Source organism: Jaculus jaculus, chromosome 11 (assembly GCF_020740685.1).
Source record: "Jaculus jaculus isolate mJacJac1 chromosome 11, mJacJac1.mat.Y.cur, whole genome shotgun sequence".
NCBI classification, from domain to species: domain Eukaryota; kingdom Metazoa; phylum Chordata; class Mammalia; order Rodentia; family Dipodidae; genus Jaculus; species Jaculus jaculus.
Window position 1 is genome coordinate 83,391,705 of NC_059112.1, and position 19,809 is coordinate 83,411,513.

At 42.6% G+C, this 19,809-nt stretch overlaps 2 protein-coding genes across 2 annotated transcripts; one reads left to right on the plus strand and one right to left on the minus strand.

Moving 5' to 3' along the window:
* Nucleotides 1-7,807: 7,807 nt before the first annotated feature.
* On the minus strand, nucleotides 7,808-11,156 carry Ghsr (growth hormone secretagogue receptor). Its single transcript, XM_004652338.2, has 2 exons — nucleotides 10,361-11,156; nucleotides 7,808-8,112 (listed from the first exon to the last, which is right to left on the minus strand). The coding sequence occupies exons 1-2, from the start codon at nucleotides 11,154-11,156 to the stop codon at nucleotides 7,808-7,810; spliced, it is 1,101 nt and encodes a 366-aa protein (XP_004652395.2).
* A 39-nt stretch (nucleotides 11,157-11,195) lies between these two features.
* On the plus strand, nucleotides 11,196-18,448 carry LOC101614733 (nucleoside diphosphate kinase 7-like). Its single transcript, XM_045161279.1, has 2 exons — nucleotides 11,196-11,336; nucleotides 17,785-18,448. Exons 1-2 carry the CDS (start codon nucleotides 11,196-11,198, stop codon nucleotides 18,256-18,258), a joined length of 615 nt encoding a protein of 204 aa, XP_045017214.1. The 3' UTR covers nucleotides 18,259-18,448.
* Nucleotides 18,449-19,809: the final 1,361 nt, after the last annotated feature.

The following is a 19,809-nucleotide window of genomic DNA, read 5'->3' on the forward strand; positions in this document are numbered from 1 at the left end:
TCTTCCCATGGGTACCTTGGGATTAAAGATGCTCACACTACAACATCTGGCTTTTTTTTTTTAATTAGTAAATTTATTTTTACAAAGGTCTTATATCCGCTCTCCCCATTTTCCCTGAGGGTTCTTCTCAGTGGGATTATTGGTATTCAGTGTGGAATAATTACGGCCTCAGTCAATCTCTGTGCTTTTATGTAGCTTCTGGGGCTCCAAACTCAACTACTCACACTTGCACGGAAAACGCTGTATTCTCTGAGCCATCTCCCCGGGGTAATCTGCTGTATTTTGACTAGCCTGTTGGTGCCAGTTCAATACCACAGCTAGAGTTCTGTCGTTACCTAGTGTGTGTGAGCTTACAGCAGTTTTTCCTACCCTCTCTCAGATTCCAGAAGCTATCAGCGAAGCTGCTGGGAGCCCTCTGCCCAGCTGGGGTGAGGGGCAGATGGAGATGTCTGGAGAAGTATTCTAGGTGACAGAGCCTACAGAGAGGGTGCACAGAATGGAAGTGCTTCCTACTTTGCTAAGCGACCAAATAGTAATTGGGGCCATGTAATTGTAGGTAGGCAGACATTAGCAAGCGTGGAGATCATCAAGGATGGACCCCACCTCTCGTTACCCTGGTAACATTAGAAGGAAAACATGGCAATCACCCCTTCAAAGGATTTAAAATACTATACAGAAAGAAAGAGCCACTTCCTGGCCCTAGGAATAAAATCCTCTGGCCCTGGGTAGAGACTAAGCTATCTCCCTTAAGATAAATAATATAACTGAGCTTGCCAATTACCTAGCCAAGAGACCACTCCTTGCCAAAGACATGCTAAAGAGCTGGGAGAAATAAATATGGCTTTAACAAAATAGTGTACTATGTATGCCCCCAAAGTCCCTCCCTCGAGTTCCTTGTGGCTGAGCCTGACTGCTTTTCTGAGTTCTAATTCAGGAAGAGTCACTGATCTTTGTCTGTCTCTCTGTTACCCTTCCTCCTGCCTTTGTCTTCTTTGGATGGTAGCCGAAATCCAAAGCATGGTTTCCCTGGCACTCCGGGGCTTATTTTTTTTTAACCTCTTTCTCACCAAGTCTCCTTTACCTTACTCCCTCCCTGTGGTGCATGCACCTAATTTTCATGAATGCAGGGCCATTCAGCGCGAAAATCTGCAGCATGGAGCACTTGCTAGGTGCTGTCCAAGGGGAGGGGCAGTTCCAGAACTTGCCTGAGCCTTGCAGTTTCCAGTAGCAGAGCTGAACACCAGCCAGACTGCCACCTCCCGCATAAGGGGCAACAAGAGGGCCGCTGAGGAGCTGCCAAAACCCAGGGCTCAGAGTTCAGGCGGGTGTAGAAGGCGGGTCCCTACCTAAACTCTTACCCACCCTACTCTTCGTGGAAGCCAGGCACACCCAAGGTCCTAGACAGTTTCAGAGACTGAGAGCCAACAGCCAGACCTGAAGCAGAAGCCTCTCTCTGCATTGTAGGAACTTATTTTGCCATTTGGCATTATTTCCTTATTGAAATATTTGCAGCAGAAGATGGGCAATGCTGCACGTGCCTAGAACCCCCATACTAGGGAAGGAAGGGTCACAGAAGGGGTTCCTCCGCTGCCCCCCATCAGCCAGTCTGACCTAAAAAGGGCAGCTCCAAGTTCAGTGAGAGACTCCATCTCAAGGACATAAAGATGAAGAAGGATATAGAAGATAACAGCCAGACTTCTACTCTGGCCTCCATTGCATGTGTATGAGACAGGAGCATCTGCCGTGTTCACCAAACACCCCCCCCCCACACACACACAACAACACAACAGCAACAGTGACGAAATATCTGGTGCCAGCAAAGTATGCTATGTATGTATGAAAATGTCATAATGAACCCCATTGTTTTGCATACCAAGTAAAATAAAATTAATCTTAATAGCTCTGAATTCATGATTAAAAAATGAAATTTTGAGAACCATGAACAAGTAGGAGAAAAAATTTCAACAAACCCCAGAGAAACAACTGCTAACATTTTAGCATATTTTTTCAGTATTTTTGCTGTATGAATATACTTTTTGTTAGATAAGACAATATACATTTCATGTAAAAAAAAAACTGAGTAATGAAAACTCTCCTACAACACCCTTTTACATATGGCATGCATGTGTGTCTATGTGTTTCTATATGTATGCGGGCACATGTATGTGGTGGTATATTTGCATCTATTCCTGTGAAGGCCAAAAGGATGACATCAGATGTCTTTCCTCAATCGCTTTCCAAAATCTTACTTTTTGAGACAAGTGCTCTCACTAAACCTGGACCTCACCCAGTCAGTTAGACTAGCTGGTCAACAAGCCTCGTGGGGCCTTCCTTCCTGTCTTTGCTCGCCCCCCCCACACACACACACACACTGGTATTACAGGTGTGCGACGCCACACCCAGCTTTTTAAATGGGTACTGGGGACCCAAACTCAGGTCCTCATGCTTGTGCAACAAGAATCTGCCCACTGAGCCATCTCCCCGGGCCCTGCAATATCATTTTCAGTGTCTATGTAGTGCTTTAAAATGAGGGAAATAAGGACTTTGTCTGAAGTCAAATTCCAGCCCTGCTCTTTGCTGACAGTGTGACAAAACTTCTCTTGTTTTAGTAACTACACCTCCTCTCTCTCTTCCCTACCCGCCCCCCTTAATTTCCTCCTGGGTTGAAAATTCTACGTGAGAAAATGAATTGAAAATCCTTAGCATGGTGTGTCATAAATAATAACTCTTGCCATTGCTTTCATTTCATAAGTTCTTATTTTCAGGCATTTGGCCCTCTCAGGTTCTCATAATTATAAATCAGATTCAGGAAATGTCATGGCTTCATCTGTAGGTGTCGCTGGCTTCTCCGTAGCCATGCCTTGACATGGAATGCCCAGGCGAAGGCTATGTAGTTTGTAACCATTGGAAACGCATTGTTGGGCTGTTCAGGAGACACGTATGGATGTGTGGCTCACTGGATGCGCCCACGAATGAAGCTGGTTAGACATCAGGAGCCAACTACAAGTTATAAGTAGGGAAGCAAGGGGCGCTCAGCACTTGTAGACTGGCCTGCTATGTGGGTTGGATTGGATCTGCTGTGGGATGGATCTGAACTAATGTGATGGACATTAGCTGGGTTGTAGGATATTCTAAATCTCTTTGTTAGCAAAGGAATGTTTACCACCATTATTTGTCCTCTAATTTTAAGTTTCTTGGCCTCCAAAATCCATATATTTACAACCAAATTTCTGAATAATACATTGTTTGGTCTTTATATTTTTATTTCTTTGATCAAAATAAGTGTGTGCAAGAGGAGTAGGAATCTTCCCCTGACTGGAAGGTCTCATGGTGACACCATGCAGGGCACACTAGCCATGAGGACAGGTTGGAAGGATCAGAGAGGTGGTGAGAATGGGATCACACTCCACTTGAGTCCCTTAAACCTAGGACCAGAGGACAGTAAGGTATGTTAGATACCAAGGTGTGTATAACTGTAAGTAGAAAAGGGCAACTGTATGTTTTAAAAAGATATTTATTAAGCAATTGTTTGGTTATAGACACTTGAAGAAAACCAACGTCAAATTCCATAAAACCCATGCATGAGAGCTCTAAAGTCATCATTAACATTTACAAAGATTTTCAAAAGGAAATACAAATTTAAATACCATCAGTGACATTTCTGACACACTATGACAACACAATAATACAAGTGAATTCTATGTAGACTCAGATACATTATACAACAAGTGAAAGAGGCTACAGTGTTTGGAAATATCTACACAAGCAAGTGTTTTATATATACTAAACTGTTCATGCTAAAAATGAAAAACATAAACATTTTTATGGTTTGAGCCAGAGACACGTTTTGAGTTATTAGAAGTATGGAAATCTTTCACACTATTTTTTCCCAACACTTTCTCTATGGCTTGGGGAGTAAGGAGAAGAATTCTTCTGAAAAGAACACATATGACTATTTAGAGGGAATTTTCTAATGTTTTCTAAAGGTGCTTTTATTCACCAGTTTTAAGAGTCAGTGATATATCCTAGCGTGAAATATGAATTGAAATTCTAGTAAATAACCTAACAGTTAGGTATAGAGCTATAAATAGGGCAACTTGTGTTTTTAAGGGTAATGATAATGCTGCCAACCTAAATAGCTACCTGCCAGCATCCTGCAAGAGGTTTGTATTCAGAAGAGAAAATAAGCCTCATTCTTGCCTTCCTTCTCACCTCCTTCTAATTTAGATTACTGCCAGGAATTTGTGACTGAACCCACTGGATGAGAATGACTAAGTGACAAGAGCTGAAACCTCTGAGTCTTTCTGTATCGCTGCCAGTCTTGAGTAGCAGTCTCTTACATGTAAGAAAATAAACATCAGTGCTTGCAATTCACTAAATTAACATCTGTCACTAAGCACCTAAGGAAGTTACAATCATACAGATTAACTAGTGTCACAATTTAAGTTGCAAAGAAACCAGGGGAGACTCATTGGACATGGGTTATCTTTAAGGACATTATTTCATTTTTTAATAACATTATTAACACTAGACATACTGTTTTTGAAAACAGGACATTCTATTCTACTGGCTTACACATTGTGAATATGTATGTTACATTTTAAAGAGGTACAGTTTCTTAAAAGACAAAAAAGTGTTTTTAGGCACCGATCTTGCTGAATATCTCACAGTTTATTTTGAATATTGAATTCAAGTATATGGATAAATGAAAAAGAACAATTAGCTAAAACTGTTAATATTGAACTAAGGTGAAAACTGTAATGATACCAGATGTTTAGTTTTTTTGCATGAAGAAAAGCTTGCAGTGTTAGTTCAAATCTCATCAATACAACCTTCATTCAGGAAAAATAAAAGACTATAAAATGGTTTCCCAGGTATGGCCAGATGCTAGAAGAATTTCTAAATTACATTGCCACCAATTTTTCTATTTTACTTATTTTCTATATTGATGTTTACTTTTGAGACAAGGTCTCACTCTATATTCTAGAAAGACCTGGAACTCCTTTCGTATCCCAGGCTGCCTTCAAACTCTTGGTGATCCTCTTGCCTTCGCCTCAGCCTCAAGTGCTGGATTATAGGCGTGCACCACCAAACCCAGCTAAAATTTCCAATTTTAAATAACTGATGATCATGAGTGTTTATTATTAAAAAGTTCAGGCTCATATAACAGTTCCCATGGTGAAAACCATCCAGCCCTTAATTTTGAGACAGTATAAGTTGTGGTGATAGAATCCTAAATACTGGATGATCAGTATGGAAACCAGTTTTAAAAAGGAGCTGGCTCCTTTACTTTTCTCTACATTCAGGAAGAACACACTCAGCATGATTTCTCCACTAGCTGAAATATTAACTTTGTATACAAATTTTACTGGCTCATGTGAAATCCATTATGAGTGAACTATACAGCATAGTGGGTTGAATAGCCCATTGAAATCCTGGGACCATTGGATACAGGGTTCACTAGAGAAGCTTCTCTCTTTCTTTCTTTCTTTCTTTCTTTCTTTCTTTCTTTCTTTCTTTCTTTCTTTCTTTCTTTCTTTGTTGTTGTTATTTTTTGTTTTTTTGAGGTAGGGTCTCACTCTAATCCAGGCTGACCTGGAACTCACTATGTAGTCTCAGCGTGGCCTTGAGCTCACAGTGATCCTCCTACCTCTGCCTCCCGAGTGCTGGGATTAAAGGTGTGTGCCACCACGACCAGCTCTGGAGATGCTTATTTATTAATTCAAAGATCATTATTGGCTACGTGCTGCAACATGCACAAATGACTGAGAGCTCACTATGAATAAATAAAATCTTTGGCTCCTTAATTGCTGGGAGTTCAGAAATAGCAGGTACCTACATCATGCTGTCAAATGATAGATGTTCAGAAACAATTTCCTTCATCATAACTTCCTTTTTACTCACATCTTAAACAACAAAGGGAGTGTAATAACAAAAATAAACTGCAATAAAAGAGTAGTGACTTGAGAGGACAAACTAAAGACTTGTTTTTCTTAAACTTTCAGTTTCCAGAATACCTGGTAGGAGACTTACTTCTTCTTAAGTATGGTGTATTTATAAACAAAAACTTGAAAGCTTTAGGAAGCTGAAATACTTTTTGGGAATTTATCAAGCACTTTGTAGTGTACGAATGCTGCATGTACTAATTAATATCTATGGACATAAATCCACCCATGTGCTTATTGATGCCTTCTTAAGAATTAGTTAATAAACAACTTGATAAAGTTGTGTATTTAGACTGACTTGATGGTGGAGCTTTATTGTTCAAATGGACTTAAGAAAAATTTGCCTGGAGAAGCAATTCTTGTTATGATTGTGTTTTGATTTTTTGAGATAGACAATCAATTACATCATCATCATCTTTCCTTTTCAGTGGGTAAAAAAAGAAAGAAAGCAGTCATTGCAGTAACTTTCTTAACCACTACTTCTTGTAGAAACTGCTTGCATGACAGTATTGCCTGAGATTGGGAACCACTGAGGAATGGTACATTTAGCATGCAAAGGATGGATGATAGAGGGAGTCAAGATGTACGCTATTTCTTTAAAGACATCTAATCATTCATTATTAGGATGAATAGGGAGAATGGGTATATCTATCAGATAAGCAGTGATGGAAAGGCAGTATTAATTTGGAAATAGGACATGGCATAGACATGTTGACATAAATAATCATCAGTTGTATGTTTTGAATATCAATCAGTAGATGTCATAGGGTAATTTTGAGTCTTTTACATAGGCCTGCCTTTACCATTTGAAAAATTCTTATGCTCATTAAGTTTCTTATAAGATGGCTAGAACGTTTCATATTACCGTAGTCATAAATCAAATCCTTATGATTATGTGTTTTTGTTAAGCCAAATAAGGCAGTTTGATACAGTTTGATATTGCCTACAGTGTTTATGACATTTTATTTTCCAAATATGAACACATTCAATTAAACTTAGTTTAATCTTATATGTCCATTCTCGTCCTAGCATGAATAATACAGCATTTTGGCTTGACTTTTAGGATTCATCATAGTATGTTATGCTAATATACTATGAAAACATTTCAGGGAACATGTACTTACTTTTAAGCATTATATATGAGATTGATAATAGTTTATATGCACTACAGAGCTTCCTTCCCCCTTCAGCAGTGTAACACTTAGCCATATTTGGCTGTTAGAAACTTAAAAGGTGCTAGGACAAGAAAATTGGATTACTAACTTTGAGTTGAAAAAGTTCTTATTTTATTTACTTGGAAATTTTAAGTATGCTTATATCATTTTAGGTGTTAAATATATTTTTCATCAGTAAACTAAAAACATCAAATTTTACTAATGAAACACTGTTCAAATTTTGTACATTGCATTCTAGTTTCTTGGGCAGCATGCTGTAAAGCTTTATTTAAAAAAATGCTAATTTTTTAAATAAAAAGTTATACTTTACATTTTTATTGTGATGTCATTTTCTTAATCAAATGATTTTGATTATCATGAGAAAAGTGAATCAGTCGTATATCCACCAAGGTGGGCCTTTGCCCACTCGGCACCTGCCTTTGCAAAGCCATCACTGGAGCCAGCTCAGAAATGCAAAATCATAGGTAGTGAACATGGAGGACTAGTGAGTGAGAGAACGGATGAGCATGGGAGCAAATCAAAAGGCTCAGACCCTACAGGTTCTATCTCTTCCTCCCCTCTCAATTGTTTCCACATTCACACACCCCCTAACCCCAAAATCGACCTTGAGCTTCCTTTCAAGTTCTGCTCTGCCATGGCTTCTGGTGTGGAGTGATAAGCTAGGGCTCTGCTCGCTAATGTGCTCGATCATGTGTTAATGCTAGACTTGGTCCAGGCCCGAGAACTTTCGTCCTTCAGCATAGACAGCTTTCTCTGGGAGAAGGATTCAAATCCTATAAGTTTGAACACTGCCACCCGGTACTTCTTGGACATGATGTTGTACAGAATGGGGTTGATAGCAGCGCTGAGGTAGAAGAGGACAAAGGACACGAGGTTGCAGTACTGGCTGATCTGAGCGATCTCCAGGGAGCCAGGCTCGAAGGACTTGGAGAACAAGTATCGCCCCACGTGGAAGGGCAGCCAGCAGAGAATGAAGGCGAACACCACCACAGCTGAAGGGACAGGGTAAGAGGGACAATCAGTTCAATCAATGTCACAGCAAAGCACTTGCCATTTTTAAGACTTAGCTTTGATTTGATGATGCATGGTTTGACCATTGAGAGACACTGCGTTCTGCTCTTGTCACTAAGGCTGTGCCCCTACATCTTAACAAAGATTGAGAATGTTGGAACCACCAGTTCTATGACTTTTACTGAGCTTCCCAGACATTTCTATTTCAATAACTTTTTGGCTTTGTGATTCAGCTGGTTATTGACCCCATTTGCCTTATTCTTGGGAACCCTCCATTTTAGATGCATTAAGCACAATACCAATATAAACGAGGTAAGGTGCTTGTACTCACCACAGCTGTGAATCAATTTCCTGGGGCACCCCCTCCCCAACATATCATGCAAGTGATCAAATGTGAGCCTCACACATGCCCGGCAAGTTTGAACACTGCCGCCCACTGAGCTATAGTCCCCAGCCTTTTCAGGAACACTTGTAAGCAATGAAGATTCCCTGGATGCAATAGACTCATTAAATTAAAATATACAGGACAGAAACAAGAGCAGCTGCTTTTGGGTGACAGGGATTCATGTGTCCCAGGCAAGCTTTGAACCAGGTATGGTCTTAAATTTCTGATCCTCCAACATCTACCTCCCAAGTGCTGAGATTACTAGAAGCATGCACCACCATTCTGGGTTCCTCCCACACACTTTTCTCGTAGAACAGATAGGATTTTGCTATGTTGCATGGACCACTGCACCTGGTTTTTTTTCTTTAAATTTTATAGAGAATTAAATATGGTAGTCATAATTAGTAGCCACAGAGAAAACAAGTCAGTCACCTACAATATACATAAGATATAAAAGGCTATCAAACCAACCAGCATGAACTACAACTAATCCAAGTTGCCTATTTAAGATATTTATATCAAGAGCTCTACATTTATTAAGTTACAATTCAGAAATGAAAGAAAAATAATATCTTAGTCTTTGTACCACACTAGTGACCCCTTTATGATGACATGGAAGATGGAGACTGACCTCAGTACTGAGATGCCAAGAAGAAGTTGACCACTGCTAAACTGCAGGGAATTATTAAATATCCCCATAACGGGGCTGTACAGTAACAGCTCTACGACCATAGCAGCAGTGTGACTCTCAGGGTGGGAACTTAAAAGAGTCCACTGGAGGTCCAAGCAGCTTTACTATCTAGGTGTCCTATCAGAAGGATCATTGGCCTAGAAAATGGGATCAGACATTCCTTGAATAATTTCTATAACTTTGGTATGCAGGATTTGGGAATAATAGGATTGCAAATATGAAATCACCCTGGAATTACTGGACCTTAAACTAAGAAGTATTAAAAACACCAATAAATAGGACATGCTTATTGCAATGTCCAAACAATAAGATAAAATGAATAGAATTCAACATCGCTTCGACATGAACACAGTCTTCATTCCTTCACTGAGCACACATCCTTTAAGGAACTTGGCTCAGGGGATAACCACTCAGCACACCATACTTGTTCCAATGTATCCTGAGCAACCCCTGAAGGAGAGGGTGTGTCCTGTAGATTTGCACAAAACCTAGCCTGGCTTAGCCTCCCTACACCATCTGGACAGGCATGTAATCGTGCAAACAAAAGACACCAGCATCAATTTGTCCGCACTTTCTTACAAAGCCACATAAATAGCAGAATAAACAAAGTTGATGTGATTATCTGAGGGAAAAAGAGTAAGGCAGAAAACAAATGCCAATATTGAAAGGCGGTGTGGGGGGGGGGGGCGGGGAAAGGAATCATCACTAACAGAATGATGGAAATCGATCCTGGTTTTGGTCAAGCTTACCACTGATTCCTTTCTAGAACCAAAGCCTTGTCTTCAGATAACTTCGCTGCCCTCAGATTCTATTTGAGAGCAGGAAGCTTAACCTCATCTTTAACCTTTACTGCTTCAACTTTGGGGCAAATTTCAGGGAAAGACAAAGGTGGGACACTTTTTTATATAGGAGGGATGAAAACGAAGCGAGGAGACAGGAAAGGAAGAGAAACAAAGAGATGGGGGAAGAAACAAGACAGCGAAAGCAAAAGAGAGAGAGAGATTGACAGAGAGGGAGGGAGAGAGAGAGAGAGAGAGAGAGAGAGAGAGAGAGAGAGAGAGAGAGAGAGAGAAACAAGAAAGGGAGTCCTGGAGGAATGGATGCAGGTGGACCAAGGGAGAAGAGGGCAAGGTTTCTGGGCGCTGACACTCACCCAACATTTTCACCGTTTGCTTGTGGTGCTGGTCCCTGAGCGAGGCGCCCACTGCCGCGTCGCCGCTCCTCCGCCACAGCTTCCTGCCGATGAGGCTGTAGAGGACAGTGAGGCAGAAGACCGGCAGGAAGAAGAAGACGCTGGACACCCACACCATGACCGTGAGCAGTCCTGAGCGCACGGCGAACTCGGTGGCGCGGCACTCGTTGGTGTCCCGAGGGTCGGTGCCATTCTCGTGCTCCACTCCCACCAGCACGAAAATGGGCCCCGCGCTGCAGAAGGCCACGGCCCAGATGACCAAGATGACCAGTTTCACCCGGCCCTTGGTGACCACCACCTTGGCCCGCAGCGGGAAACAGATGGCGAAGTAGCGCTCCACGCTGAGCGCGGTGATGGTGAGCACTGTGGCGTAGGTGCAGCTCTCGCTGACGAACTGGAAGAGTTTGCAGAGCAGGTCGCCGAAGTTCCAGGGCCGGTACTGCCAGAGGCGGACGAGGTCCAGAGGCATGCACAGGAAGATGAGCAGGTCCGAGAAAGCCATGCTGGACAGGTAGAGGTTGGTGGTGGTGCGCAGCTCGCGGAAGCGCGACACCACCAGCATGGTGAGCAGGTTGCCCGAGATGCCCACCACGAAGAGCGCCACGCAGGTGGCCGTCACGCCCGCCAGCAGCGGCGCGGGGAAGAGGGGAAGCAGGTCGTTGCCCAACGAGTCGTTCCCCCGGGAAGTGTCCCAATCCAGGTCGGCCAGGGTGAGGTTGGGTTCCTCCGGCTCCTGGACGGGTGTCGCGTTCCACATGCTGCTGCCGGCTGGCTTTGGGAGGGGGGTGGTGTCGCGATGGCGCTTTGCAACTGGTGCCCCCCCCCGCCCGAGGGAAGTCCTTTTTACGCTCGGCAGAGTGTGAGGCTGGATGGGGGCGCGCGGGAGGGATGTTTGGGGAGCAAAGGGAGAAGTGAAAAGCTGAAGCCCTGGGAGAAGGTGAGATAGGAGGGAGAAGAGAGACGGGTGGTGAGAGGAAGAGAGTGACCCAGTACAGTCTCTCTCTCTCTCTCTCTCTCTCTCTCTCTCTCTCTCTCTCTCTCTTTCTCTCTTTCTCCTCTTCCTATTCTCCCCTAGCCTCTTCCCCAAAGTTCTTGTTTCCCAGCCCCGCCTCGCGCCTCGCGCCCGCGCCCACTCACCTGTCACCCGAGCCGCGCCACCATCCCTGCCTGGCACTCACGGTCTCGCGCCAGCCGCATCTCGCACTCCCCGCAGCGTCCCGGCGCGTGGGCTCCGCGGAAGGCTGGCGCTGCAAAGCTGGGGTTTGCTGGCTTCTCCCTCCCCAGCTCTGAGCACTAGGGTGGCCCGGAAGGAGAGGTCATTAGGGAAGTGGGAGGAGGGATCCGCGGCGGCGCAGAGAAGGATGCCTTCTGCAGCAGGACCCAGGTTCCTCCTCCTCTGCTTCAACTGGGGGTACAGTTGGTTCCACACCCGGTGAGGGAGCCTAAGCGAAAATGCCCAACGCGGTGGAGAAAGAAGGGTAGGGAGGGGACAAACAAGGACCTGTGACTGTAGTCCCACCACAGAAGTCTGCGCCCGCCCGAAGAGAGCCTCAGGCAGTCCTAGAACACAGGGCAGTGTTCTGTTCGACAAGAGAAGTTCAGAGTTGTGACTCCTTCCTTGTCCAAGGTCACAGCGAGGTGGAGGTTCGGAAGACCAGAGCCGGCTCATTAAGCCTGTTTGGACTTCAGAGTGCGAGGATGTGTGACCAATCCTAGCCCGGTCCTCGGACTGGGTGTTGACAAGAAGCATGAGAGACCGCTTTTGCCTGATGCACACCAGGGCCAGGGCACAGAAAGGAAAAGAGGAGGGTGTGGGTATTAAGTATTGGAGAGCTTTGAAGCTGACATGTAGCGGGTGCACAGTGAACTTCTTGTTGTTGTTGTTTTTCGTTTTTGTTTTTTTGAGGTAGAGTCTTAGTGTAGCCCAGGTTGACCTGGAATTCACTCTGTAGTCTCAGCATGGCCTCGAACTCAAGGCAAGCCCCCTACCTTTGCCTCCTTAGTGCTGGGAATAAAGGCGTGAACCATGACGCCAGGATGAACTTTTTTATTTTTATTTTTGAGGCGTGATTAAGGGCAAAGTTTTCAACAGTCTGAACTTTAATTTACTGTTATAGCTTTCGGAATTGTAAAATGTTGTGAAGACCACTGGGAGTGTTGAGGACGCGTTAGACAGTCAAGAAATAAAACAAGGGGCCGGAGGGATGGTTTAGCGGTTAAGGCGTTAGCCTGCAAAGCCAAAGGACCCAGGTTCGATTCCCCAGGACCCACATTAGTCAGATGCACAAGGGGAGCACGTGACTGAAGTTCGTTTGACAAGTTTAAAAAAAGAAAAGAAATAAATCAAGGCTGGGTTGGTAATTTTGATGGATGTTGAGAGGAAGTTGTTAAGCCCATTGAGAATGGGTAGGGTATCACCCTTACACGAGCAAGGTGACTCCAAGTTCTTCAGTCAGTGCATCTGATGTCTAGATCTGGAAGTGGACTCCGGAAGAGCCGAGACTGCTGCGGAAGAACTTGCAAGCCTGGTCAGCCCCCTTCTGCCCGCTGCCCCAGGAACGAGTTCAGCACCTCGGACAGCATCCAGCCCTTTCCCTCCTGGTGAGGCGAGGCACTGCCGTTTTCCCAACACTTCAGTCCAGCCCTGCTGAGGAGTGCGGAAGTCACCCCACCAAAGCACACATGGGTGGCTAAGCCCTTCCCTTAACTACAGCTGTCCACGTTCATTCTCCCCTGGGTAAAATAATCTGTAGGTGTCTGTGTGGACAGAAAGAGACTGTAGACTGAAGTAAGTCAAAGTAAAGTACTGTGGGAAGTTATTGTTCAACAACGAGAATCAGGAAAACATTGTGGGACTATTTCTAACCTACTCTGTGCTAAAGCTAGGGCTGATAAGTGTGGGGGGGAGAGGGAGAAAACCAACCAAGAACTACTGCAGTGGGGGTGGAGGAGCTGGCTCAGTGGGTAAAGAGCTTGCTAGCCTGGCAAACATGGAGACCCAAGTTTCATGCCCAGTTCTCATGTAAAATACCTGGCATGACCTAATCAATGAACTTTAGAGCAATGAGACACTGCATCAAAAAGAGGTGGGAAATAAATAAATAAATAAATAAATAAATAAATAAATAAATAAATAAAAGAGGTGGGCAATGTTCCTGAAGACAGCATCCAAGGTTGTTCTCTGAGACCCCTGTGCACGCACACACACACACACACACACACACACACACACCACAGGAGTGTGCATGCACACAAGTGAATACACAGACACAGAGAAAGTACTGGGATTCCATTCCCAAGCTAACCATATAAGGTGGATACCTGATACACACACAAAAAGACATGCTAATAAATAATTTTTAAATACCAGATATTTGTGTTCAATCACCTTCTAAAATAGAAACAAGTCTGTACTGTAAGCTCAAGAAGAAACAGAAGGCTCTATTGAAATTAAGCCATTTATTTACATAACCTAATAATATGGCAACTTACATCAAACTCTTTTCAAATTCATGGTATGCACTGGGGCCAACAAAACAGATAAAATCAAGGCGGGTTTTGTGTTTATAAACTTCTAGTCTAGAGAGAAAAATACAGCTAAAATACAGGTGAATTGAGGAGGCATCTACAATGAGCTACATTGTGAGAAAAAGAATTGATGAATTACCATATGGTCATTAGGACAGGTTGCTCAGAGCAAGGGACACCTGGACTGGATCTTGAATAGGCTGAGTTCTGTCAGAAGAAGCAAACCTACCCAACTATTTGAAGGGCACAAATCCCTCAGAACTGAAAATAAAAGTCAGTGTGCTTTGTCTTGGTAGTGGAGTAAGGAGTACTGTTACAGAGTTCTTAGACAGTCAAAAAATAGTGATCAATTATAGCTATTTCCTTTTTTTTTTTTTTTTTGATATTCAAGCTATTCCTTCTTTGGGCAATGGAATTCACTTCAAATTGGCCCCATAATCTTTTTTTGACATAATTCAGACATTGAGTACTTCCTTGTATTATGACACAATAAGCCCTTTTGCCCACAAGCTGGACTTGGTCGGGTGATTTCTGCCAGCAATGTGAACTTGACCACAACCATGGGAGTCCAAACTAAAGTATATTTGGCAAAATAAATTTTTTCTCACTTCATATCCACCCAACACATACCATTAACAAAATTTAGCTTCTCAGGATACAAAAAATTAACATTTTATGCACAAATAATGAACTTGCTAAAAAAATCAAAAAAAGTAATACACAATTGCTACAAAAGCAAATAGGAACATAGTTATTTTTGAGGAAGAATCTTGTTTAGCAATAGTGATATTAATGTAATATTTAGGAATCATTTTATTGACATACTAACTTATTTTTGAGATAGACTTCTGCTATGTAGGTAAAGCTGGACTCTCTATTCTCCTGCCTCAGCCTCCCAAGTGCTGAAATTACAGGCATTCACCAAGTTGCCTGGCTACAAATAAGCTAAACTAAAGAAATGAAAGTTCTCTACCATGAAAATTATGAAGTTTTGGTGAAATTGCAGCAGACACAAAAATAGAAAGCTACCTCGTGTTGCTAGAACAGAATTGGTATTGTTGAAATATTCATACCACCCAATGCAATTCATAAATTCAGAGCAACTGCCATCAAAATTCACAGAAATAGAAAAAAATAGTTCTAAAATTCATACGGAAGCACAGGAGAGCCAGAATAACTAAAGAAATGGTAACAGGGTAGTTTCTTGTTGCTGGAATAAACCACCTAACCAGAAACAGCTTATTGAAAGAAAGGATTATTTCTGACTTCCAGCTTTAAGGGGAAGCTTCGTCATGGCAGGGAGTGAATGGCAGGAGCAGACAGCCTGCATCACATCATTACATCAGCAGGAAGGAAGTACCGAGAGTGAGCTGAGGGGGCCAAGCAGGGCCGGGCTGTTAAACTCCAAGATTTACCCTTGGTGCCACACTTCACCAAGCAAGGCTCCACCTCCCAAAGGTTCCACACCTTTCCAAACAGCACCACTAACTGGGGATTAAGTATGCAAACACATGAGACTCTGGGGAGAAATTTTACATTGAAAACCACCACAGCAATCTTGATGTAAAGCAAAAGAAAACAAGCAGATAAACAAAAAACAAAGCTGGAGGTATCATAATCCTTGACTGCAAAACACACTGTATGGACTGGAAATGTAATTCAGTGGCAAGGAGCTTGCCTGGCATGTATGAGGCTCTACATTAATCCCTAGCACCACCAAACGAAAGCAAAGCAAAACAAAAAGATGTAAAAATAGAACTACCTTGACAAGTCTCCAAATCCAGTAATTGCAACCCACAACAAGTCTCTGGAGTTCTGAATGGTTTTGTTGAATTCCCCCTGTGGAAAGTTGCATAGCTTCCCTTGTGGAGGTCACCTCAGTATCTCTCAACCAGTGCTTCCTGGTGGAAGCACAAAGCTTATCTGTGTGCTTTGCTAATCTTTCTTTTAATACCATATATAAGGCTGTGCAAGATATTTCATACATGTACTAGGATAATAAAAATACTATTAAGATAAAGTAACAATTTAGTACAAGAAATGGTGAATGTCAGTATGTAATCCATTTAGTAACACAAATACAGCATGGAAAAAATACATTGTAGCTAAGTTGCTGAATCAGAGTTCTGACAACTTGAACACAAACTTAATATCAAATAATATACATGGGGGCTGGGAGACAGTTCAATAGGTAAAGTGCTTGTCACATAAGCATGAAGACCTGAATTTTATGCAAGCACACACATAAAGCAGAGCCAGGATATGCATTGTAACCCCAATGCTGTGAAAACAGAGGCAGGAGGATCCGTGGGGCTTGTGGGCTAGATAGTGTAGCTGAATTGGTGAGTTCTAGTGAGAGACTAAGTCTCAAAATAAAAAGTGACTGGACAGTAGTTCAAGGTCATCCTTGACTATATAGTGAGAAGGAGACCAGCCTGGGATACATGAAAGCCAGTGTGAATGACAGACAAATGCGTCTACAGGGAAGAGTGGAGAGTATAGAAACACTCCCCCACTTACATGGCCCATTAGCATGCAACAAAGACGTCAACGTAATTCTCTGGGAAAAGGAAAGTGTTGAACTGATATTGCTGGAACACCTAGAAACTGATATGGCGGGAGAAGACGAAGAGTACTGTGACCTGCTGGTCACTTCAGCCTGTACATCAAGGACAGTCCTTTGGGCCGGAGCCCCTCTGCAACAGACAGTAAATGTCTCTGCACTCTGTGACCCTGGGATTGGAACCTCAGCTCCTCCCTCCCACAGTCCAGCTCAGACCTGAGCTAGAGCTGAGGACTGGCTGGAGCTCTGGCTACTGGATTCTAGTTCACCACTTACACGCTGTGTGGCCTTGGGAAAGATACTGTGTGTGCGCACACTGCGGCTCCTGTCTGTTCACCGGGAACAAAAGCAATAAGGGCTGGGGAGATGGCTTAGTGGTTAAGGTGCTTACCGGCAAAGCCAGAGGACCCAGGTTTGATTCCCCAGGACCCATATAAAGCCAGCTGCACAAGGTGGCGCATGCATTGGAGTTCATTTGCAGTGGCTAGAGACTTTGGCTTGCCCATTCTCTTTCTCTATCTGCCTCTCTCTTCTCTCAAATAAATAAATTAATTAATCAAAAAAAAAAGTGACTGGAGAAGACACCCACCTTCAGCCTCTGGCCCTCACATGCATGCATACCCTCTTATATACACACATAACAAACATGCACATGCATATGCACGCGTCCCACACCCAAAAGTAATGTTACAGACATAACAACACATCATAGTCTAGAAAGTGGAATTGTTTACTAAAGGTAAAAGTAGGGTCTGAAATTTTACTGTCTATTGCTACATCCCACTGTACTGTGTTGTTGCAAATTATATCTCCACTGGCCATGGATGAGAACGCCTGTTCTCCCCCAGCCTCTTACAACACAGGGTTATCAACATTCACTCAAATTTTTGCCAATTACTTTGATGAAAAAATGTTTCTTCAATACAAGACCTGCATAATAGGAGGGGGAAAATGATAGCATCAGAAGAGAAGATAAAAGACTAGTTGAACATAAGAATGTATTCAATGAAGGGTGGACTTGGGAGGGAAAAACAGAGGGTGGTGGATCATGGTAGTCTGTATGTATGGAGGTTAAAGATGATTGTTTGGTGAGTTTTTAATTCACCCATTCTGAGAAAGAATGAGCATGTTCTCACCCATTTTAGGGAAATGTGCCCTCCCTTCCATTGGCTCTGGCTTCAGCATAATTTTCTGCTGGGATGCTGCCCCACTCTTTAAAGCGATCCGAGCTTAGAAGGTTTTGCTGGGTTGGAGTTTTCTGGAATAATGGATATTAAAAACATTTCCCCTGGAGTTGTTTTGTACTTCAAATGGAGGTTGTGGACCAGCAAACACTTCTAAATTCACCAATTCTACCTGTTGCATTATTAAGCCTCATGCTATCAGTGAAGGATTGTTGGGAAAGATCCTGATGGCTATTCGGGATGCATGTTTTGAAATTTCAGCCATGCAGATGTTCAATATGGATTGGGTCAATGTTGAAGAATTCTATGAAGTTTATAAAGGAGTAGTAACTGAGTATAATGAGATGGTGACAGAAATGTATTCTGGCCCTTGTGTAGCAATAGAGATTCAACAGAATAACCCTTCAAAGACATTCCGGGAATTCTGTGGACCTGCTGATCCCGAAATTGCCCAGCATTTACGCCCTGAAACCCCCCGAGCCATCTTTGGTAAAACTAAGATCCAGAATGCTGTTCACTGTACGGATCTGCCTGAGGACGGCCTCTTAGAAGTTCAATACTTCTTCAAGATCTTGGACAGTTAGCAGTATAGAGAAGGTAGAGAAGACAGAAGGGCATTCTGACAAGAGTGATCACACACGTGAGGAAAGTGTTCATTCTTTTATTGTCCATTGTTTTAACCTGACTGATACAAGATCAACAAGAGCACTGTACTCCTGGCAATTATTACATGTTAGAACATGGATTTGCACTGTAGACAACATTTAACACCAGTCTATGCTTTTTATAAAGTTCAAAATAAAGATTTATTTTCAAAAAAAAAAAATTTCCCCAGCTTCTCATTTGTCTCTCCAATTTGCTTATGAGTTTTCCTCTTCCTTTTTTATTGACATGCAAACACTTCAAATGTGTATGCAATCGTATCTGTCGGTCTTCGTTATTATTCCTGGATTTCGAATGCACCATAAATCCTCTCCTTGGTGCCAGCTTATGAAGAAACTTGTCTTTTTGTTCTATTCTTTGGATGTTTTAGATTTTTCACATTTGTATTCCTGAATCTATTTGCAGTTGATCTTGATGCATAAACGTTGTGTGGATCCAGTTTCATTTTTCTCCACTGGTTCTCCACTTCTGTCAATGTTACTTATTCAAAAATTCACTTTTTGCTGGGCACAGTGGTACCTACCTTTAACCCCAACATTCATAAGGCAGAGGTGGGAGCATCACTTGGGAGTTCAAAGCCAGCCTAGGACTACAGAGTGAGCTTCAGGTCAGGCTGGGCTAGAAAAAGACCCTATCACAGAAATGTTAAAAAATTAAAAATTATTTTCTTTACTGATTAGAGGTGATTCTTTTGTTATATATTAAAATTTCTATATGTGTTCTCAGAGCCCAGACTCAGGACTTCTGTTCTATACACTATGCTGCAGCTTTTATTTGTGTATTCAGTGAATTATTTACTGTGGGGTGGCATGTCTTCAGTTAAATATCAATTGTACTTTCATATTATTTAAACTTCCTATTCATTTATATTGTATTTCTTGTATTAATTAGGAATAGGGTTGAACAAAATCATCAATAAATTTTTTTTTTTTTAGTTTGTTTCTCAGGATAGGTTCTCACTGTAGCCCAGGCTGCCCTCAAACTCACAGTGATCCTCCTACCTCTCTGCCTTCTGAGTGCTGGGATTAAAGGCTTGTGTCACCACACCAGAAACAGAAACAAAGTACAAAAGTTTATAGAGTTACTTTTGTTTTAAAATAAATCCACGGGCTTGGGAAGTGGCCCAGTGTTGCTAAAGGAGCTTGCCAGCAAAGCCTGCCAGCCTGGGTTCAATTCCCAAGCCACCAGTATAAACCAGATGCAAAAAGTGACATGCAAGTATATGATGTTCTTGGTGGTATCCAGAGGCCCTGGTGTGCCTTTCCTCCCTCCCTCCTTCTCTCTCTCTCTTTATCTCTTATACATATAAATAATAAATAAATCAATAAGTATAATTTTTAAAAAATAATAAAATAAATTACATACAAAGAATGGAGAGATGGCTCTGTGTGTAAGCATGAGGAACTGAGTTCAATCCCTAACACCCACATGAAAACCTGAGTGTGGCAGAGCAGCCATGCAGACCATGGCTC

Bases quoted from the DNA above. Each gene is read 5' to 3' on its own strand.
- LOC101614733 (XM_045161279.1), top strand. From the start codon at position 11,196: ATGGCGCTTTGCAACTGGTGCCCCCCCCCGCCCGAGGGAAGTCCTTTT. The intron at 11,337-17,784 runs GTGAGATAGGAG...TTTCCCCTGGAG, and splicing joins AGCTGAAGCCCTGGGAGAAG to TTGTTTTGTACTTCAAATGG.
- Ghsr (XM_004652338.2), bottom strand. From the start codon at position 11,156: ATGTGGAACGCGACACCCGTCCAGGAGCCGGAGGAACCCAACCTCACC. The intron at 8,113-10,360 runs GTGAGTGTCAGC...CTGTCCCTTCAG, and splicing joins GCAAACGGTGAAAATGTTGG to CTGTGGTGGTGTTCGCCTTC.